This window comes from Zeus faber (genome assembly GCF_960531495.2).
Source record: "Zeus faber genome assembly, chromosome: 15".
Taxonomy (NCBI): domain Eukaryota; kingdom Metazoa; phylum Chordata; class Actinopteri; order Zeiformes; family Zeidae; genus Zeus; species Zeus faber.
Window position 1 is genome coordinate 22055539 of NC_137194.1, and position 22755 is coordinate 22078293.

A 22755-nucleotide genomic window follows, 5' to 3' on the forward strand; every position below is an offset into this window, starting at 1 on the left:
GACTGGGACTAACTATTGACAGTTTAAGATTAGGATTATATGATGATCTCTTTTCCCATCATCCCGATATAATGTGCAATATACACATTGCAAAGAGCTGTGATATCAGGAATAATATGATCACTTTCTGTACATTCCACCCTCTGAATCACACCGAATGATCCAATCAAGGGTGCATTTGGAACATGTGATAAATGCAACCACAAACGGAAAAGAAGACTGAAAAGACATGCAAAGAGCTGACTAAATTAGGTAAATTAGTGGTTCTGATAAAAACCTGAATACCAAGAGTGATTACATCTCACAAACACAGTTGTTGTGCAGACCCTGGGAAGTGTTGTTCCAACAGCCCAAAGAAACATTACATATTTTCACCACAAAGTCATGCAAATGAATTTACTTGAGTCCTGAAATGAGTAGCGTTAGTGCCCCGCTGAGTCTGCCACCAACACTTGAGCCAACACAGACTTTGCGGGGTTTGGCCAGCATTGCGCTATTTGATAAAATCAATTGCTGTATTTGGCAGAAGAAATGCTGCATATTCACAATTATTCAAGTAGTTGTTCACAAAATATATGAAAAAATGTCATGTCTGTATAATCAAGACTCAAGGAAATGGAGTCACAAGTCACGATATCACAGATCTTCGGTCTTGTCGAACCCTATAATTTTTTGGTAATTTTTTTTTTTTTAGTATCTTATCTTATCACAATTGTACATCATATAAACCTCTTCACTGAAGTCATTATATTTCAGGCTGAAAGAAAATAGAGGAGGGGGAAAAAAAAGAAAAGTTAGGTAAGTCATTGTCGACATTAACTGGAAAGAATCTCACATCACGTTGCATTTTCAGTCAAAAATCCTGGAGGCTCACTCACTCCATTTCCTGCAAGCTGACGCTCTCCTCTGCGACTTGGATCAGAGCTGCTACGGAGGCATCGGTCAGGTTGTTGTTACTCAGGTCCAGGCTTCTCAGAGAGCGGCTGGCGCCCACCGCTACACACAGGTCCCCAACACAGGCATCCGTCAGGTCTATCATTTCGACTCTTTTTAAAGAGAACAGACAGGTGTGTTAATAACAACATAAAACTCATCCGACAACGTTAAAAGTGGTGCTGGGCCGGTGCCTGGTTGTCTCATGATTGGGGTGACTGACTCACCCCAAGACCTCCAGTAGACAGTGTGGATCTGCCAGAGCATTCCACAGGTATTTAGCTCCCTGGTCCCCAACACTATTCATAGATACAGACAGGGACTTCAGCTGAGATGTCCCACTCAGCAACAACATCCCAAGCTCCTTGAACACCACTTCGCCGAACTCACAGCGCACCAACCTGCAAGAAAAATAGAATCTGAATGTCCGTCCACATCATCCTACCTTCCTACACCAAATGGTTTTCAGAGTGTGATTTTTTTCACAAGTGGGGGTTTATCGCAGGAAACACTTGGGAAAAAACTATTGAGTATACCAGAGTTTTTCCATCGGGCATCCGGGTTTGCTGAGGGCTTTGCACAGCAGCAGCGCTCCCTCCGTGCCCAACTCGTTCACTGAGAGATCCAGCTCCAACAGAGAGCAGTGTTCTGACCTCAAGGCTTCACTCAAGCCAGGGCAGCACCCACCTGTCAGCTGGCTATCAAACAACCTGAAGAGAGACGGGAAAATGAGCATTTAGAAAGGGGTACTGTAACATTCCTGGACCACAATGGTTTGGTTCAATTTGACCTCCATCACAGGAAGCGCCCACTTTCCTTAATGGAGTGTCCATATTCGACCCTATGGCACTGTCTAAAAGTAATAAAAAATTAACTCAGCTATCTACTCATCAAATGAAAAGAGCCATACACAGGCAGCAAACTGATCCTCTAACAGTCTTACTTGAGGCTCTGCAGTTTACAAAGTGGATGCTGGAGAGCCTGGGATAGATATGCCACTCCACTGTCACCAATGGTATTAAGTGTCAGGTTCAGTATCCTCAGTTGTGAATGGCCGGAACACAAGGCTCCGGACAAAGCCTCCATGGATACTGCGGTTAACTCACACGACCGGAGGCTGGCAAAAAGCCACAAACAAAAGGTTAGACAATTATGTGAAACACTTGAAGAACTGATGCAAATATAACAATTCCATCACCCCCAAAATTTGATAAATAGAAATCATGCACTGTGTACAATGTAGTCATTGGTCACATAAATACCGCAGATAACTTTAGTACATACTGAAGCTCCTGTAGTTTGCATATAGGGCTATGCAGAGCTTGGCACAACTGTGTGAGCCCCTGGTCCCCAAGCTCATTACACATCAAATCCAAGACACACAGCTGGGACTGGCTGGAGGTCAGAACGGACACTATATCTCCACAGCCTTCCTCTGTCAGCCTACATACTGTAAGTCTAAAAAAATAAACATGGTACAAATCAATCAAATTTTTGCTATGTTTTGCTTTGAAAATAATGACCGTTTGACAGGGGGGAAAAAATCCCACTTTAATTTCTGCACCCTGCAGTCTCTGAGTCCAGTGCAGAGGATTTTTAGGCGTGCGTTTCCAAGGTGGGTATAGGAGAGATCCACCTCCTTAGTTCTTCCTTTCGTTAAAGCCGAGGCCAGATGTGCAACAGCCCCGGTACTGAGGGAGCTTTGTGACAACCTGAGGAGAGAGGGGGGGGATTTGACCCACACTTAATATAATCGTGCTCACTCATTGGTGCTTTTTTCTAAAATGTCAGTTACAAGCACAGCGAACACTGTGGAAAACACGTCCATTTAGAATTTGTATTGTCTGCGTTCATGGTAACTTACATTATCTTGTCAGAAAAACAGATGGCTGGGGTCAGGATCTCAGCTTCCTCCTCTGTCAAATTCTTAGTGCCGTACAGATTCAACAGTTCCACCTCCCCAAGGCACACAAAGATGTAGTTCAATGCTACACAGTTTCCCAGGCTCAGGTCTCCGTAGCTGATGCCAATTCGTGCCGAAGGAGTGATGATTTCCTTTACCAACATCTGATTTTGATTTTGATGAAGCAGTCGGAAGCATTTGAAGTGTTTTTCCTGGTAGCACCCTTTTAGTGTCTCCTGAGAGCTGCTTCTGAGCCAACACTCAAAATCCGCAAGCCGATCAGAGTTGAAGTTCCCTATCACGGCCTCTAGTGGTTTCCTTTGTTTGCAGTTTAAAAGCCCTGACATGTAAAGATCCAGATACTTTACATGGCCTTCGTGCTTTTCTAACATTTGGTTCACACTCTCACTCGACTCGTCCAAAAAGAACGACACAGCCAATAGGAGCTCCTGTATCAGATGAGTGTGGAAAGAGAAGGAACACTGATCCGATTCCAGGTCACCGTCTACTAGCAACAGGGAGTCCGTTGAGGTGTGAAAAGTAAGGAACTGTTGTAGGCCAAAAGACTGAAACAGCTCTGCGGTGCAGGTAGACTGTCTGTTAAGACAGCAATGAGAAGCCATTCTACCCAGGGCCAAAACTAGTTCTCTGGCACTGGCCTTGTTCAGTGAAAGTGCTCCAATTAATTGCACCAGTATACTTATCCACATTTGAGTTAATGTTGCAGGCAGCCCCTCTCCCACATCTAACAGGGACCTGTAAATGGAACACACTGTCCAACAAAATCTAGGGGAGGAACAGAAATCGTAAAAGCCTAATGTCTGCTCCATGTTCAGAAGTGCGATATTAGCCATATTTTGGTCAGTGAAGAACCGCTCAAAGTAGGTCTTTCTCTGGGGCTTCAAGAAACCCAACAGGTCTATCGTTGTGCTATTAAGGAATGTTAGACATCCTGTAGGCCTTGAAGCTATCAGAATAGTAGCCCCGTTCAGGAGTGTCCCATGAAGCAGGCCGGCCACTAAACTGGATATGGTGGTTGATTTGTTTGGGTCGGAGCACATGGTCTGGACTGAGGGGTCCAAGCTGTGTTTGTACTGATCCAGCTCATCGAAGACAAACAACACTTTCTCTGGGTTCTGCAGAACTGAAGGCATAGAGTCTGGAGAAAAACCGTGGCAACTCCGCGACATCAACGTCTTCAAGGAAAATGAGCCGTCGAGGCCGTTCAGATCCTTCAACCCAAAAGGGCACAGATAAGTAAGGTTTTGGAGGTGCGCTCCTTTCGCCCAGTCTACAATCAACTTCTCCAAGGCAGTTGTTTTACCAGACCCCGCTGGGCCAATGAGAACGACAGGTTTGTTTTCACCACATAGTGCAGCGTGGATGGCATGGTCAAGAGAGATAAAGGCGGCGTCTTCGTATTCATCTGTTCCTTGACCACAAGTAGTCACTGTAGATACATACTGGTTGTTATTCACCACAGTGAGTGGCCCCTGGCCACCGAGAAGTGATGGTGAGCCCTTGGACTCCAAGCGATTTGATAGTAGTGCTTCTTGACACAAGGCTGCCATGGTCATCTGTTATACAGAAAATAAACTAGTATTAAACAAATGCATGGAAATATAAAACTACTATTGCTCTCTGTGTTGCTCTCATGACTTTGTGAAATGGACTTTTTAAATCTACATAAAGTCTGCTTTCTTAATTCTCAAAAGGAAGGACTTTCCCTTTGTCCTCAATATTTGGCATATCGGTTGCGGGCCGTGAGGGAGTTGACAAACAACATTGAGGGAGCCTACAGACATGTCAGTCGCGGTCTGTGGCCATAGACCACATTTGATGGTTAGAGTCTCTCGGACCCCAATCTGAGAAGATTTTTATTGTTAGATATAATTTAGTCTAGAATTACATATACAGTGGGGGCAAAAAAGTATTTAGTCAGCCACCAATTGTGGAAGTTCTCCCACTTAAAAAGATGAGAGAGGCCTGTTATTTTCATCATAGGTTCACTTCGACTATGAGAGGCAGAATGGGGGGAAAGAATCCAGGAAATCACATTGTAGGATTTTTAATGAATTAATTGGTAAATTCCTCGGTAAAATAAGAATTCGGTCACCTACAAACAAGCAAGACTTCTGGCTTTCACAGACCTGTAACTTTTCCTTTAAGAGGCCCCTCTGTCCTCCACTCGTTACCTGTATTAATGGCATCTGTTTGAACTCGTTATCAGTATAAAAGACACCTGTCCACAACCTTAAACAGTCACACTCCAAACTCCACTATGGCCAAGACCAAAGAGCTGTCAAAGGACACCAGAAACACAATTGTAGACCTGCACCAGGCTGGGAAGACTGAATCTGCAATAGGTAAGCAGCTTGTTGTGAAGAAATCAACTGTGGGAGCAATTATTAGAAAATGGAAGACATACAAGACCACTGATAATCTCCCTCGATCTGGGGCTCCACGCAAGATCTCACCCCGTGGGGTCAAAATGATCACAAGAACGGTGAGCAAACATCCCAGAACCACACGGGGGGACCTAGTGAATGACCTGCAGAGAGCTGGGACCAAAGTAACAAAGGCTACCATCACTAACACACTACGCCGCCAGGGACTCAAATCCTGCAGTGCCAGACGTGTCCCCTGCTTAAGCCAGTACATGTCCAGGCCCGTCTGAAGTTTGCTAGAGAGCATTTGGATGATCCAGAAGAGGATTGGGAGAATGTCATATGGTCAGATGAAACCAAAATAGAACTTTTTGGTAAAAACTCAACTTGTCGTGTTTGGAGGAGAAAGAAAGCTGAGTTGCAGCCAAAGAACACCATACCTACTGTGAAGCATGGGGGTGGAAACATCATGCTTTGGGGCTGTTTTTCTGCAAAGGGACCAGGACGACTGATCCATGTAAAGGAAAGAATGAATGGGGCCATGTATTGTGAGATTTTGAGTGAAAACCTCCTTCCATCAGCAAGGGCATTGAAGATGAAACGTGGCTGGGTCTTTCAGCATGACAATGATCCCAAACACACCGCCCAGGCAACGAAGGAGTGGCTTCGTAAGAAGCATTTCAAGGTCTTGGAGTGGCCTAGCCAGTCTCCAGATCTTAACCCCATAGAAAATCTTTGGAGGGAGTTGAAAGTCCGTGTTGCCCAGCGACAGCCCCAAAACATCACTGCTCTAGAGGAGATCTGCTTGGAGGAATGGGCCAAAATACCAGCAACAGTGTGTGAAAACCTTGTGAAGACTTACAGAAAACGTTTGACCTCTGTCGTTGCAAACAAAGGGTATACAACAAAGTATTGAGATGAACTTTTGTTATTGACCAAATACTTATTTTCCACCATAATTTGCAAATAAATTCTTTAAAAATCAGACAATGTGATTTTCTGGATTTCTTTTTCTCATTTTGTCTCTCATAGTTGAGGTGAACCTATGATGAAAATAACAGGCCTCTCTCATCTTTTTAAGTGGGAGAACTTGCACAATTGGTGACTGACTAAATACTTTTTTGCCCCACTGTACCTACTATCTATACTATGGCATATACATTGGTCCCCGGGCGCTGAACTGTCAGATGCCCACAGCTCCTGGCCTGCCCCCCCGGAGGAAGGACGAGCCATGATGGGAAAATGCGGAAGAGACATTTCACGGCCTCCATTGCATGCCTGTGTCGGCCGTTGCTGCACGAAATGCATGTGTGTCGTGGTGTGTTTGTGACTATAGACGAGCTAATCTTGTCCTGTTTAATCTCTAATCTAAATCTTAATCTTAATATACAATATACACTGCTATACAATATATAATATGCTTATATTATTATTATTATTATGATTATTATCAGTTGTAGTCTCTGGGACCCCAATCTGAGAAGATTTTTATTGTTAGATATCATTTAGTCTAAAATGACAAATGCTATAGCATATACCGTATACACAGCTATACTATACATAATATGCTTATATTATTATTATTATTATTATTATTATTATATTTTATGGTATATATAATTAGGGAGATAGTGAAACTATGATCAACACAGTCATTATTACATTGTCTGATGGTGCTGAAATGAAATAATGGTGTTAAACTATTATATAATATATAATAACTATTATATATTATATATTTTTTTTTGCTGGGGATCCTCTGTATTTTATTAGGGAATCCCTGACGGTAGCACGAAAGAGCTCATTGCACAGGTATCCACCGACGGCCAAATAAAAAAGAATAATAAAAGGTAGAAAGATATTTACCTCTTTTAAAGTGACACCACCTCGTGGTCCGCAACGTGGGAGTGGCCGCTAAAATAGAACTTGAGCGTGCCAAGACCCAGAGTTAAACTGCGGGACATTCTGTCTCATAAGGTGAAGGAATTGCATCAAACCTAAAATAAAAAATAAAAAAAGGGGGGGAATGTCGGAGCTCATGGATTCTAGAACGATTCGTTTGACAATCACGTGAAAAGAGTTTCGGGATCCACCGCTCGCAATGTTTTGTTTTGGGTTTTTTTTTTACGGAATGAAATTATGTTCATGCGAATTGCATTCCCAACGCAGGGCCTGGCCCTCGCTCGGTCTTAACGGCAACTCCTGCCTTGCTCGTCGTGCGTCGCATCGACAGAATATTTAAAGGAGGAGAAAACGAGGAAATCGGGGAAATCGACTCTTTTGAATGGAGTGACTGCCCGAGCGCCCAAGTCCTGAACGCAAACCCAAACCTTCCATCACGTCACGAGCGAGATCGAGTCACTTCCCGAAACGACTCACGTGCTTTCTTGTTGACACTTGTAATTATTGTTATATTTATTTTTATTCTTCTTCTTTTTTTTTTTTTAAGTATCTGTCAATTACCAATAAATAGCCTAAACGGATTAATGTTTTTTTTGCCTTGATAATGCAAAGCATTATGCTGCGTCATGCGTTATTGTCCTATAAAGAAGCAAACACTGCCCCCTGCGGTTGATCTCTGACAGAGGTTCGTCTCAGTTTCAGGTACATTTAGAAACGCGTCCCACTGAAAAAACCGATGGAAAATGAATGCGTTTCATATATCACTTCAGACAATTTAGTAAAAAGCTCAGCTCTTTTCGGCTTCCAAACGGCTTTTTGTACTTCAGCCAAATTGGGCCCTTTGATTGGTATGTGTGCACAAATATCACTTAAATTATTAAAAGTCATTATACTAAATATTTCCATTTCCAGAACGCTTTAATTGATGTAAAAGAACATTTTTACATTTTCCGTCATATTGGTGGTTAAAAACGTAATATCCTATTTGTATAACTTAAATAATAACACTACTAATGAAGTAGTTATTAGTTCATTAGTTAAAAGATAATCACACAACTCTATAGAGACCCATATAAGTCGATACAATTTTTATGACATAAAATGAAACGAGAAATATTTCTGCTCTGTTCCAAATGCTCTTTGTTATTCATCATGCATTTCTTTTTCCGCCATTTATCCGACCGGCGTGTTTTATTTATCAAAGTGGGACGTTTCTGGGACGGATTTAACAAATACGTTAAAATACGTTATTATTCTGTCTTGTGTTCGTTTACAAATTAATCGTTACATATTTTTTTTAATGCCTAAATATTATTATAATAAATATGTTGTCCAGAATTATTTAGAGGCTTTGTATTCTTGTTTTCAGTCAGCTTTAATAACATTCCTACAATTCACCCCAAAACACAGATATGTGTGATTTGTTTTGAATGTGCAGAAAGTTTTGAACACGAGCAAAAATCTTTCTGAAACACAAACGAGCTATTAAAGTCCAGGGGTTTATAAGTTAATTAGAATACATTAATTTATCACTGACGTGAAGTAGATCATGTGTGTTGACTCAGCAGGGATAATATTAAATTAGAAAATCTCCTCAGGAAAATAAATCTTTGAAAGCAATATAGAATGCCTGAGAGCCTTACTGCATTATATTCCATTATATTTTGAATTGTCACCTGGTGCCTGGATTTTGTGTTTTCCTTTACACAAATAAAGACATTCTCACCATCAATTGATGCAGAAAAGGCACAGATCTGTGCATAAAAATCCACCAGAATGCAGAACAGCGGAACGTAGGTCATGTTCAAACAAGACCTACGCCACTACACACACACACACAAACACACACACACGCACACACATAATTTGGCCGTACACGCTTTATTATTGGTGCAGACTATTAACAAAAGAATATAAAAAAGAATATAACACAAATATTATAGCATTGTATCATGGGTGTCATGACATTTCACTGCATATATGTATGGCCGTATGTACTGTATATGTACGTGACAAATAATCTCTTGAACTTGAACCTAAACTTGAACCAGGAACATTTTTGTCTATTATGTGTTGGAAAGTATCTTTTGGCCTCCAGCTCCTCATTTTGCTCTTATCGGTAGATCTCAGACGGATCTCACACACACACACACACACACACACACACACACACACACACACACACACACACACACACACACACACACACACACAGACACACACACACACACACACAGTTGTGGACTTCAGACTGTTACCCCTTGAGAATAGTGGATGTTCATATGCTTTATCAAAAAACATGCACTATACTTTTGTCTTGAAAGAATTAAAGATTATATCCTTATAATCTTTCATTAATAATAAAAATCTTCTAACTACCTGAAGGTTATTTTAAGTTATTCAGTTAGAACGGTTGGAATTCTCATTTGGCTCTGTCCTTTAGTTCTGTGGCTTTGTTAACTGAAAAGAGCTGCCTCCAAATAGTTCCTGTTCACCAGCTAAGTTTGTGTTGAGCAACATGGAAAGGAGCCTCACAATGGTCTTTGCCTGGGGCGTTCGGATCACTAGAACCGCCCCTGATGACTAAACAGCGGCATCTTGGAAGCCCTTATATAGAAAGACACACACACACACGCACACACACACACACACACACACACACACACACACACACACACACACACACACACACACACACACACACACACACACACAGTGAAGGGAAGGTGTTGCACGTCCTCACTGTTCTGCTGAATTTGGGACTATAATAGGTCCAAATTGTTTTTGTTTACGAGATAAAATGTTTTATAAATTATAATCAAAATAAAATAAAATAAAGGAAACACAAATTCACGAGGCCCCAAGCAGTTGCGTGCCTATGCCTATGGTAAAACCGCCTGAGTTAAGACCTATAATTTAAATTCCACCGTTGATGTGTTGTTGGACTACTTCCTCCCGCAGTGGGTGGGTTTCTCTCCCCCTCTTTAGGGCTCCTTCTGGCATCCCTCCCAGCCACTTATGTGACATTCCGTGTACTGTAGGTCCAGACAGAACTGCCATTCCTTGGAACGTTGCTTTGAGGTGATTATATTCAGATATTTACTATTGTTTTGTGGTTTTTATACTGACATAACTTTAATATAATGATAGAGTTTGAGAGAAAAGCAATAAGGCCGATACAATATTTCATATATAAGCAGTGCCAGGTATTTTGAGTTTAACGAGTCCTTCCACCTGCACAGGTTGCACAGGTTGCAAGGCTATGTTCATTTATGTATGCGTTCATAATGCTCTGTTTGTGCATCCTTAATGAATACTACCTGATCTATGACATTTTTCAAATTCCTGGTGAGACAAGGAAACAATCCATGGCAGGAGAAAAGGCACTGTTGACAAGTCATGAATTAGCTATTTTAGAGGGATGAAAAAAGTAAATAATAATAATAATAATAATAAGAAGAAGAAGAAGAAGAAGAAACACAGTTTGAATGTCAGTTTATTTGTAACACAAGATACACAAGAGTCACACAGAGAGGTGTATTCACACATTTATGAAACAACGTATATATATTATATATGTGACAAAAAAAAAGACAAATCATATCACATGTTCATTGGGATTATATGCTCAACTAATTTTTGGCACAAAGTTAAACATAAATTATGCAATACTTCATCTTCTGAAGCCATGCACTATGTATTGTGCAGTAAGGCGCGGTTCAGACGTCAGATCTGTTCAGAGACTCCATCCGCTTGATGAGAACGGGCACGGACCTGCTTTGTTGGTAGATGTTCGCTTTGGGTGCAGAGGATAATAGGGCAGTGGACAAATGAGAGACATATTACATTACACACTAAATATATGCATCTCCAGTTACAAAGAACATTTGTTACGCGTTAGAAAACACCCCAAAACTGCAGGGGTTAGAGCCTGCAGTGAGATTGCCAGATGCAGGGCAGGGGGTACTGTACTTCTTTCAATGTGTGAATGTTGTTTTATATTGTATTGCACTACCTTCCACGTGTTGTGTTTTTATGTTGGGTATTCAGTGACATTGTCTGCTGCTTTATTGACCAGGTCTCTTTTGTAAGAGAGGTTCTTAGTCTCAATGATAAAAAAGAAAAACATATTTGAACATCCGGACATTGACAAAGGTTTAGGAAACATTGATCAATACTCACTTTTGTTGGGCACTGACTGAATGCTGACGATCGCCTGCTGACCAATCCTGAAACCAAGAGAGAAAATATTCCATAACATCCCACACGTGACCTTTATCCCTCATGTCTTTATTCGAAATGGCCAAAATGCCTCAGTTCAAAGATGGGTTGGCTGTTTACCTCTCTTCCTCCCCCTCCAGCAGCTTCCTGTAGGTGGAGATCTCGATGTCCAGAGCCAGTTTGATGTTCATCAGCTCCTGGTACTCCCTGACCTGCCGGGCCATGTCCTGCTTGGCCCTCTGCAGAGCCTGCTCAAGCTCCTTGATGCGGTCGTTTGCGTCCTTCGTGGCCTGCTCCCCGCGGTCCTCCGCCTCGGTCATTTGCCCCTCAAGAGCATTTTCCTGAGGAAAAACGCACGGAACACACGTTTGTTTTCAAATACCTGCAAACGTGTGAATCTGTCATCACAGGTATACGAAAGACTGTAAGACTTACATGCACTTTGTACAAAAACATGGTCAAACTTGAAACCAACCAAATGTTTTACATGCCTTATGGCACGGCACCGTCAAACCACCCACCTTGTTCCTACAGGGTGGTTATGGTATCGTGTGAACGTGAGGTGATGAAGAATCGGGAGAAAAATACAAGGGAGGGCTAGGGTGTTTAAACAAATCCGAGAGCAGAAAATAAGCGCTTGGTTTTCTGCCAGTCCATTTAGTCCATTAAGGGAGCTTTAATTGGGCGTTATCAATTCCAAAACATGACCGAGACACTTTTGGTAGAGATTGGCCCAGAATCTTTGCCGGGAATTTAGATATCAATAGTTCGCTGTCGAAGGCGGGGATCTCTACATGGCGTAGGATGCTTGGACACCTGTCGGGAAGGCGCGGTCACACGGCACAAAAACGCAGAGCTCTGTTCCGCTAAAGTTACTTCCTCACCTGTGCCTTCACAGCCTGGATCTCATTCTGCAGGCGGCTGATCATGCGTTGGAGCTCATTAATCTCCCCCTTGGTGCTGTGCAGCTCGCTGCTGTACTGGTCGGCTTGAGAAGACATCTGGTCAAACTGGTGTAGATGGAGAAATACGTTTCATAATGATTGCATGTTTCTCTATTCTCTAAGCTGAATGACTGACAGAATGCTTTTACTTGTATACAGTTAAATGTATTGCCTCTTGAACTCATTTACCTTAGTCTTGTATGCATTTTCAGCTTCAGCACGGCTCCGTGCAGCGATGCTCTCATACTGGGCCTTAACCTCAGACACAATTTGATCCATGTTCAGGCCGCGCGAGTTGTCCATCTCCACCACCACGGAGGTCTCCTTCAGGCTCTCCTGAAGCTCGCGCAGCTCCTGAAGAATAAAATAAAGAAAATACGAACAAAATGCAATATGGTCTGGAGAAATTGTTACAGATGAAAATCTCCCGAAACTTTTATTTTGTATGTGTTTTGTATTTACCGTATCGTAGAAAGCCTTGAGGAAGTCCAGCTCATCAGTCAGGCCAGACACCTTGTCCTCTAGATCCACCCGCGACAAATAGGCAGCATCCACATCCTGGAGGGTTTCATATTACATATCAGCTTAAAAACGGGTTTTCTTTGTTCTGCTCTCCCTATACTAGAAATGTGACATTTTACTGATGGTTATAATCATCTTTATAATTTTTATTTGCCATTTTTTATCCCTGTTTCTCAGTCGTGACAATTATTTCCAGGACGGCTGATTCAAGAGGTCTGACAAGTGAAAACGCAGGGGCTTGACAAAATTATTCTGATTTTAGACTTAAAAACAGTAACGAACAAAAAACATGTATTTAATGGAGAAAGGCAACACTGAAGGCTGTCAAAGCTGGTATGATGGTACCTTTTTAAGCAGGACGAAATCATTCTCGGCTGAATTCCTCTTGTTTATTTCATCCTCATAGCTGGAAGAGGCCAAACAAGGATGTTTGAAGATTAGATTGGAACGAGGAGTCATAAAACCCAGTAGTTATAAGACAGCCGATGACAACCATTATCTGTTATATCCTACTTTTTTGTTCTGATTGGGTTTCTTAACATTCTCACATTCCATGCATAAAGGCTTTCAAGCCACGCATCCCAAATGGGGGCATACTTTGTCTTGAAGTCGTTCACATTGACGTGCATGACGTTGTTCTCTTGGTCGAGTCTCCCCTTGTTGCTGGTGATGGCGTCCAGCTGCCTCTGGAGGTTTGCGATGTAAGATTTCAGCATGGGCTCGATGTTGGACGGGGCTGCGGTCTGCTCGCTCAGCAGCGTCCACTTGGTGCCGAGCATTTTGTTTTGCTGCTCCAGGAACCTCACCTGGGACACGTGACACACCCACCCGCGCAGCGTGAGCGCCCAAACATCACTGATCACTGGTTGTATTGCTCCCATGCTTTATGCAAGGTTGTACAACAGCAGGTTGTAATTAATGTTAACTAGTCATCACGGCATGTTATTAACTTCAGCAATGATGTACGATCAAAGTAAACAAATCACCAAGGGACAACGCATCTTAGCAAATCAGCGTCTTACCTTATCAATGAGGGAAGCAAAGCGGTTATTGAGGCCCTTGATCTGATCTTTCTCCTGCGTGCGGACAGCTTGGATGGTGGGGTCGATATCGATCTGCAGCGGGGTGAGCAGGGTGGTGTTGACCGACACAGGCTTGATGGATTCCCCCAGGTAGGGCCCACTGCCCCTGGCCTTGGGGGTGCCATAGGATCCCATAGACTTGCTGCTGAACCCCCCAGACAAGCCATAATACCCTTGATGGCTGTTGCGCTTGTTCCTTAGACTCATGGTTGTGGATCTGGTGTCAAAAGCTGCTGGGGGCCGAGTCGACTGAAGAGGTGGGTGTCACTGAGCTCTATCAGGTACGTCTGATCAGCTGTATCTGACTTTATAGGCAAGCCAGGGTGGGGCTTGATAGAGGGGTTATGTGGCACTTGTATGCGGGTAAACCAGTCCGACACATACCAGTTCCTCTCCCACCAGCCCAGTCTGCAGAGGCTCCATTGTTTTAATTGCCGTTCTAGAATACAACTCTGTCGAATGGCTTCAGGCATGCAGAACTTTGCGCATGAATCCTCAAAGACAGCTTGACATGTGGGCTCTGAAGGAAATGAAATTCCCAAAGCCAGAAACTTGAGGCATAGACAGAATGTTGTTTCCTGATCTTGAAAAACGCTCAGTTGGAAAGGTGAATGCTGAGGCTGCATGATTCAAAAGCCAGTAGGTCTCCAATGACAATAATCCAGGACTCAGAATGTGTTTCTACATTCCCAAATGGGATTATTAGAGTCTTTGCATGCTCATTAAAGTAAGTCGTGTTTATGAAACTACTTTGCAAATATTCTCTAAATATTGCTGACAAGAAATCTAAAGATGGCGTATCACAGACATATCCCTGATAGAAAATCCATCGGAGGAATCCAAGCCAATCTCATTTAGATTATTGAAATTCTCTCAACACCTCTCTCAGCAAATAATGTATTGCAAATGCAACATGCCACCGCTTGGATCTCGAGTGTTCTCATCTTTTTTACAGCTTATATCCTAACGCTGACATCACAATTCGGCTGAAGACCTTACACTCAACTAAACCCAGGTTCTTAACAGTTTCCAGAAAAGCAGGACTTCATGTAGTATGACAAAAAAAAGGGTGAAGGGGAGCGGAAAAACTGGGCATACAAGGAACACTGGTCTAACTACAAAGGTAAGGCTCTGCGCTCGATGAGGCTGTGCTTTCTGCAGCTTTCATTGGGTTTCGAGCATTTTTTTTCTGATTCAGGAATCTCAACGGGGACACGACACGCCCATTTCGCACAACAACGTGTCAAAACGTTACAATGATAGACGCCTTCCTCCGTACCTACTCGTGCAAAAAAAACGAAAAAAGAACACAGAGAGGAATGTTTTCTTTGGCCTACCTCGGGTCACAGATAAAAGAAAAGCAAATGGCCTGAATCTCAAAACTGAACATGCTGTGCCCAGTCCGTCCAATTGAACCAAGCTAAAATGTGTTGACTGAGATTCTAATCACAACATTTGAAACAATCCCCTGCTTACCTCTCCTGAATAAAGAAACCGGTCCGCCCACCTGCTGTTATTCAATGTCAGTCATCTCCTTTTCTTTAAAACTGCTTGTTTTGATTGCCCAATCTACGCAGTATAACCGTTAGTGTACACCAGGGCGGAGAACCATTCTGCCGGCGTTTGTGGTTGCATTCTACTCTGGTGCTTCAGATTTTTTTTTTTTTTTTTTTACTCAACGTTGAGCCTAATAAGCAGATGTTTGAGGAGCGGGAGCCGTGCAAGCAAGGCAGCATTGGGGGAAGCCGTGTTTAACGCGTGTGTTTTTGTCACTCTGTGGATCCACAACCGTCAGTAGCTGTCGGAACAATGAAGATTGCCTCGTTTAACGTGCAGCGATTTGGAGTGAACAAAGTCTCCGATCCGGACGTCCTGTCGGCATTAGTTTAGGTGAAATGTTTTATTTGTTGGGTATATTTGTGTGCATGTTTGTTTCTGTCTGTCCGTCCGTCCGTCTGTCTGTCTGTCTGTCTGTCTGTCCGTCTCTCTGCGTTGTGCAGCTGTGTGTTTGTGGGAGTGTCTGACAGGGGAATACCAAAACTAAATGAGTCCAGGAGCCAAACTGACGAAGAAGACTCGCATTTCCTCTCCACGGCCTCATGTTAAAATGTTACAAATTGAATGGGAAGATTTTTGGGAAAGGGGCGGAAGGACGCGAGGGAATGTAAGACAGGGTAAGACATTTGTAGAGGTCATCACTTGGCTGTATGGATTCAGTGGTGAACCACCACATGTTTAAATCACCAAGTATGAGAATTAACCATCTATCTCTTTTGCATATCCTACCTACCCAGATTGTTTCTCGCTATGACATCATACTGATTCTGGAGGTGGTGGATGCGAGTGGGGTTTCTTTCAACCTGTTTTTGAAAGAGCTGAACAGGTGATTTTTTTTCAGTGCTCTTGTGTTTTTGATGAGATTGACAGAATTAAATGAAATGGAACAGAGATTCTCCATGTGTCGTTTCTTGTTCACTACATTTGCTTCACTTTAATGGACGGCAGAGTCAGCGTCGGACGCCACTACCATCTAAAATCAGTTCTCGCTTGGGGAGGAACAAATAAAAGGAGCAGTTCTTATTTCTTTACAGGTGATAAACAACATTAACGGCAAATTACAGTCAAAGGAAGTTCAACGTCAGTGTCTTTCACAACTAGTTAATGCTGTCAACCTGGTTTGCGTACCGCGGGTCATCTTCATTTCAGGGGCGATCTGGTGGACTTGATCGACTGCTTTCAATACCAAGACAACCAGGCAGACGACCCGGATGCCTTCGCCAGGGAGCCGTACATCCTGCACTTCAAACCGCACAACACAGGTTGGCCCAGTCTCCTGCTTCCCCAAAGCACATTGCTGAAACCTCAAGCAAACACTAATGAACGCCTGATGTTTGTCCCGTTGATCGTGCATAGATTGTCGTGTCAATCATACAGTCAGTGCGCTTGGCACATGGCACATGGCAGGGTCGTCTTGTTTTGTTTTTTGTTGCATTGTGATCCATTGTGATTGCATGTTTGAGGAATAATGCATTGTATTTTTTTTTTTTTATTTAGCTTTCAATTGAATCTCTGTCTTTGTTTCAGTGCTAAAGGATGTCGTTCTGATCCCTGTCCACACCAGACCATGGGACTCACAGAGAGAGCTGGACGAGCTGTACGAGGTCGCTCTGTTGGTAAAAGACAAGTGGAAAACCAGCGTGAGTTACGTCTCAGTCTTGCAGTATTTTTACGGAGAGTTTTTCAAAAAATTGTATTTACACACTGTTTTGAGACAAATAATTATAATGCGCCTCTATTTCTTCTAGAACATCATGATTTTGGGAGACTTCAACACGGACGGGGCATACGTCTCAGATGACGATATGAAAGAAATCCGTATCCCCGAGGACAAGGATTTCCACTGGCTAATTTGGTGACGGGGTGGACACCACTGCACACACAGGAAGTGAGCCCACGTATGACAGGTAATCTATCTATCTATCTATCTATCTATCTATCTATCTATCTATCTATCTATCTGTCTGTCTATCTATCTACAGTATCTTTCAAAACACTAAATATATGTTGCTCTATTAGGATTGTGGTGTACGGACAAGACATGCTTGAAGCTATCGTGCCAAACAAGAGAGTTAGGACTGACAGAAGAACTAGTGAATTTAAGGACGAGTTCTATGATGTACCAGAGATACAGTTAAATGTCCCGCATACAGCCTTTATTCTGATGCCCTCATCATCTTCCTCTCTTTCCCTCAGGCCCTCAGAATAAGCGACCACCACCCTGGGTAGTGAGGTAGAATTCCTTTAAACGCCGCCCTCTTTGATGACTGAGGGAACTTGCAGAACTGGATATAATCAGTCACCGTGAGCACTACTTGAAAGACCAGTTAACGGTTAACATGTTTTGAGCACACACACTTACCCTTTACAAATGAGCCTGGAAGACAATATCTGACTTCACAGTGTGGAAGTTGTTCTCTGTACAGGTAAAGTAATACTTAGCAGAATGTATTTTGCAGAAGGTTTGGCGGCTAGAGCATGTATTTATCTTTCGGATAGAAATCTTCAAAAGAAACAATTACAGTCTATCCTACTGATGATAAAATGCAATTTTGTCTGGAGGATTATTATATTGCCAGGTTCTTTCCAGGTTATGATCTCACCTCCTGATTAAGAATCTTTATTTGTCACATGACCACACTACAACACATGCATATACACACACACACACACACACACACACACACACACACACACACTTTTTGGGGTGGTGGCCAGTGAAATGTGGCCTCTGCATTTTCCCATCCTGGCTTGTCCTTCCTCCGGGTGGGCAACATTCGTCGACGCGCCCGGGGACCTGGTACCAAGTGTCCATCGCTGGTCAGACGATGATGTGTGCATGTTTTTGGTGGGGGTCCTTACTGATGGTAGGTGGAGGAAACCCCATGTGAGCACGGGGAGAACATGCAAACTCCACACAGGAAGGCTCCTATTTGGGAGATAACCCGCCGGAGCGTGGTGCCAACAGCGCCCCAGGCGGGAATCGAACCCAGGACATTCTTGCTGTGAGGCAGCAAGAAGGTGTGTGTGTGTGTGTGTGTGTGTGTGTGTGTGTGTGTGTGTGTGTGTGTGTGTGTGTGTGTGTGTGTGTGTGTGTGTGTGTGTGCGCGCGTACGTGCGTGCATGCGTGCGTGTTTTTAACCAGTGAGTCTCAAGGAGAGCTTAAAGATTGATTTAATGCAACTGAAGAAAGAGAACCTGCTGGTGGAACGAGAAAAACTTCAACTTGAGATCAACTTGCTACAACACAACCTTGCTGATTCCATCTCGCACGAATAAATATACTGCATTTTTGTCTGTGTTTTCTGACTTCCATGACTAACTTGTGTACTTCAGAATCTCCGTATTGTAGTGCAAATGGTCTGACATGAAGGTCTTCTACATGGTTATCTACAGTACATTGTCACATCAATAAAATAATTTTGTAAGTTTGTTTTCTGGTGATAGTGTCTACACACTACACCAAATAGTTACTATAGTTACCCTTCTTTAGAGTATTTTACCATTACATTTTGTCATGTTATATTTCCCAAAGTACTTCACGTTGTATATTTGATTAAATGTAGTGTTTTTTTATTTTTTATTTCAATACAGTAAATATAGAATATAACCCTGTATTTTTCTATTTGTAGCTAGGGCAAATATACTTAGTTGATTATTTATACCTATAATCAGATTTTTGATTGGGAGGGAATTTTATGTACAATGTATTTTAATTAACCTTAATACCAATTACACACCATAAACATTTATTATGGAAACTAATATCTGATCCTAGAACATATTACTTTGAAAAAGGGCGCAAAATTTGTCACTTGTCAACTAGGGAGAAGGTAGAACCAAGACGCAGACAGTTTTAGGTAACACTTAGTAGCTTTACTTGGAGTACGATATGGAAACTGCATACATGGAACTCTGAGACGGTATGACTCAAAGGGGCCGAGTAACATAAAATCATCAAATAAACACCAAATTAAAGATAGAAGAAGTTGCGAACTAGCGACAAGACATACTGAGGGCAGGGAATAAATACACATTGAGGCAAATATAAATTGACAAGTTGGCGAATGGGTGGCGACAGGAGGGAGACATCCGCAGGACCAGAGACAAACTGCAAGAAAAGACGAAAGAGAGAAAATGACAAGTGAAACAAGACTCGGCTGAAATAACCAGACTGGCTCCAGACGTCCCAACAGCATGGCGCTGGCGGAAGTATGTTATGAGTTCTGAGTCCAAAATGTCTCTGGGGAACCTAACTCCTCTCCTCTGGCCCGTAACACTCCCAGTCCATCAGATATTGGGCGCCGCCACCCTGGCGGCTTGCATCCGGCAGCTGTCGCACAGTGTAGGTTAGGTATCCATCCAGGGCGCAGTGGGGTAGCAGGGGCAGGTGCCAGGGGGTTAGACTTGAGCGGCTTTACCCGGGAGACAAGGAGTGTCATGTTTATACGGATAGACAGGGGTAGCTGGAGATGCAAAGACACTGGGATTATGACCTTGGAGATGGGAAAGGGGCCGATTAACGGTGGAGTGAGCTTACAGGATTCTACAATTGAGAATCACCAAGATTCCTTGTGGAGAGGCGCACTCTCTGGTCAGAGCTGTTGATGGGAGCGGGTGTGCGGCGCTGATACCTGTCGGTGGTCCGAAGAAGAGTGGCCCGAGCCCGAGGCCCCCGGAAAAAAAGCAGAGGTTGATACCCAAGAGGGCACTGAAATGGGGGAAGACCGGTGGCTGATGAAGGTAGGGTGTTGTGGGCATACTCCACCCACACAAAATGCCTGCTCTAGGTGGACTGGTTGGAGGCGACGGGACAGCAAAAGCCCACCTTGCCTGACGGGAGTTAAACCGTTTAGCCCCCTAGGTGCAGAGCACATTTTTGTGGGCGGTTCAGACTAAAAATGGCTGCTCAGTCCCCTCCACCCAGTGCCTCCACTCCTCAAGGGCCACCTTAACTGTCAGGAGCTCACGATTGCCGATGTCGTAGTTCCTCTCTACCGGGGGAGAGACACCATGAGAAGAAGGTGCAGCGATGCAGCTTGTGCTCCTTCGGTGAACGCTGATAGAGAACAGCAGCCACCCCTGTCTCCGAAGCATCGACCTTGACCGTAAACTGCCGAGACAGATCCGGGTGAACCATAATGGGGTCAGATGTGACGTGCCGTTTTAGCTCCAGAAAGGTCTGACTGGCATCTGGAGACCAGGAAAAACGCCTTGGACGGTGAAGACAGCCGAGTGAGGGGAGCAACCAGGGAGCCAAAACTCCGGATAAAACTCCGGTAGAAATTTGGTGAACCCGAGAAAGCTTTGGCGCTGCATCACAGTAGCAGGGTTGGGGCCAACAGGATCCATCTCTCCATGTCCATCCGAAATCACCTACAGTACCCCAGGGAGGAAACGGAAGGTACGTGAAACTCACACTTCTCCACTCTCACGAAGAGCTGGTTTGACGACAACTTTTGGAGACCCTGGTGGACATGACAAGTGTGCTCCTGAACAGAATTGGAAAAAATCGAAATGTTGTCAAGATACTCAAAAACAAAACGGTGAAGCATGTTTCGACGAACATCATTCCCCAGCGCTTGGAAGCAGAAGCGCAAATCCACCTTGGCTCCTTGAAGAAGCTTAAAAGCGGAGGACAGGAGAGGGAGTGGGTAGCGGTTTTTTACTGTCATATCATTCAACCCACTGTAGTCGATGCATGGACTGAGCAATTTGTCCTTCTTGGCAACAAAAAAAGAACCCTGCCCCGGCCGGGGAGGACGATGGCCGTACGGGTGTCATGAAATTTCACTGCATACATGTATGACCGTATGTATATATAGGTGACAAATAATCTGTTGAACTTGCACTTCAACTTGAACTTGATGCCGTTTGCCAGGGACTCTTCAATATATTGTTCCATGGCCAACCTCTCAAGGCTGGAGATGGAGTACAGATGTCCTCGCATAAGAGTAATGCCTGGCAGAAGGTTAATTGCACGTATTGCCGATGGGGTGGCAGGGTGGTAGCACGGGTCTTACTTAAGACCTTCCAGGGGGACGATACACCGGCAGTACTCTGGCGAGGTCAGGATACTCAGAGGAACTGACAGCTACAGATATGAAATGTGGGACCGGTGTACTTAGTCTGTGAGTGGCCAAAGAGTGGCAAAAAGAACTCCAGGATAAAATGGTGCGTGATTCCCAATCAGTGTCTGGATTATGCAGTTTTAACCAAGGGTAACCAAATACAATAGGGGATAGGGGGCAGCCTGTGTCAAACTGAGTCACCAGGGATTGATCAGTAAAACATCCATCAGGACCAGAGTGAATAAGAACAGAAACCGAAAATAATAAGTCTTTCCAGCGGAGGCTGACAGGCAACTGACTGCCTGAGAGGAACAGATCAGCCACTAACCTCCCATTTATCGGTGGGACCATCCTTTTCCCAAAAGCTGAAGACAGGCAGCAACATAGTGACCAGGCTCCCCACAGTACATACAGCAGCGACTCTGGATCCTTCGTTGGCGCTCAGCGGGGGTGAGTCTGGCCCTGGCGTTCTGCATGGGTTCCGGATCAGAGGAATAAACTGGGGTCCGCTCCTCCGGGAGCAGGGACACAGCGTAGGAAACAGCAGCGATGGGCCAGAACCGCGGGGCAGACCCTCCTCCGGCATCAGAGAAGAACAAGGAGGTAGAACGGAGAACTGAGGGGCTCTCTTGTTTCCATTCTTGGAGGCGGTTATCCACCCGTATCGAGAGCGAGGCCAGGGCTTCCAGTTCATCGGGTGGGTCGCATGCCGCAAGCTCGTCCTTGAGGAACTCGGACAGTCCATTTAAAAACGCCGGCGTGAGGTTCACGCCGGTCTGGGACGCTGCGGGTGCCCTGGTGCAGCCAGAACAGGCTCTATACAGTATATATTTTTTTTCACTAATATTCTGCCATTACTTCGTTTAAATAGTTTTGGTTTGTAATGTTTTTTGTTGATCATTCCTTATAAGAAAGAGGAGTATTTCTTATTTTTTAATAAACTGTAAAAACAACTTTCCTCTCAGTAAACTGTCAACTGAGTTTACTGATTATAGCATAAATGTCCCAAAAATTATATTTTTATTTTTATTCTATGCAGATGCGCTCCCCTACAAAATCACTCAATCATTCGAGAACTATTCATTCTTTCCAAATAGAGCTATTGAAGTCTTCTTGTGAAAAAATTCTGTATTTTTTTCATATCACAATATACAGTGTAACGCAGAAAACAAAAAAAAATTGCAATGGCCATCTGGTCGTAGATGGCGCAACAAGTTCGGTCTGTGTCTGCTG

The 22755-nt window shown here is 43.6% G+C and overlaps 2 protein-coding genes and 1 pseudogene across 3 annotated transcripts; 1 reads left to right on the plus strand and 2 right to left on the minus strand.

Annotated features, from left to right (window-relative positions):
* Nucleotides 1–23: 23 nt before the first annotated feature.
* LOC307241266 (NACHT, LRR and PYD domains-containing protein 3) lies at nucleotides 24–4407 on the minus strand (the record flags this gene model as incomplete). Its single annotated transcript, XM_080015310.1, has 8 exons — nucleotides 24–757; nucleotides 879–1046; nucleotides 1161–1334; nucleotides 1470–1643; nucleotides 1877–2050; nucleotides 2218–2391; nucleotides 2484–2645; nucleotides 2798–4407. The coding sequence occupies 8 exons, from the start codon at nucleotides 4405–4407 to the stop codon at nucleotides 691–693; spliced, it is 2703 nt and encodes a 900-aa protein (XP_079871436.1). The 3' UTR covers nucleotides 24–690.
* Nucleotides 4408–10746: 6339 nt separating this feature from the next.
* On the minus strand, nucleotides 10747–14123 carry LOC307240794 (keratin, type II cytoskeletal 8-like). Its single transcript, XM_080014656.1, has 9 exons — nucleotides 13835–14123; nucleotides 13410–13618; nucleotides 13158–13218; nucleotides 12753–12848; nucleotides 12480–12644; nucleotides 12231–12356; nucleotides 11467–11687; nucleotides 11308–11354; nucleotides 10747–10921 (listed from the first exon to the last, which is right to left on the minus strand). The coding sequence occupies exons 1-9, from the start codon at nucleotides 14099–14101 to the stop codon at nucleotides 10845–10847; spliced, it is 1269 nt and encodes a 422-aa protein (XP_079870782.1). The 5' UTR covers nucleotides 14102–14123; the 3' UTR covers nucleotides 10747–10844.
* Nucleotides 14124–15703: 1580 nt separating this feature from the next.
* Nucleotides 15704–17680, plus strand: LOC307241267 (deoxyribonuclease gamma-like; annotated as a pseudogene). The gene is made up of 8 exons: nucleotides 15704–15784; nucleotides 16189–16277; nucleotides 16435–16485; nucleotides 16601–16713; nucleotides 16979–17091; nucleotides 17200–17358; nucleotides 17471–17522; nucleotides 17648–17680. The product of its transcript is annotated as a deoxyribonuclease gamma-like (transcript).
* The last annotated feature ends 5075 nt before the right edge of the window (nucleotides 17681–22755 follow it).

Coding starts and splice junctions, on each gene's coding strand:
- LOC307240794 (XM_080014656.1), bottom strand. CDS start 14,101: ATGAGTCTAAGGAACAAGCGCAACAGCCATCAAGGGTATTATGGCTTG. Junction 12,849..13,157: donor ATTTCGTCCTGCTTAAAAAG/GTACCATCATAC, acceptor GAAACCCTCCAG/GATGTGGATGCTGCCTATTT. Junction 12,645..12,752: donor TCAAGGCTTTCTACGATACG/GTAAATACAAAA, acceptor TTTATTCTTCAG/GAGCTGCGCGAGCTTCAGGA.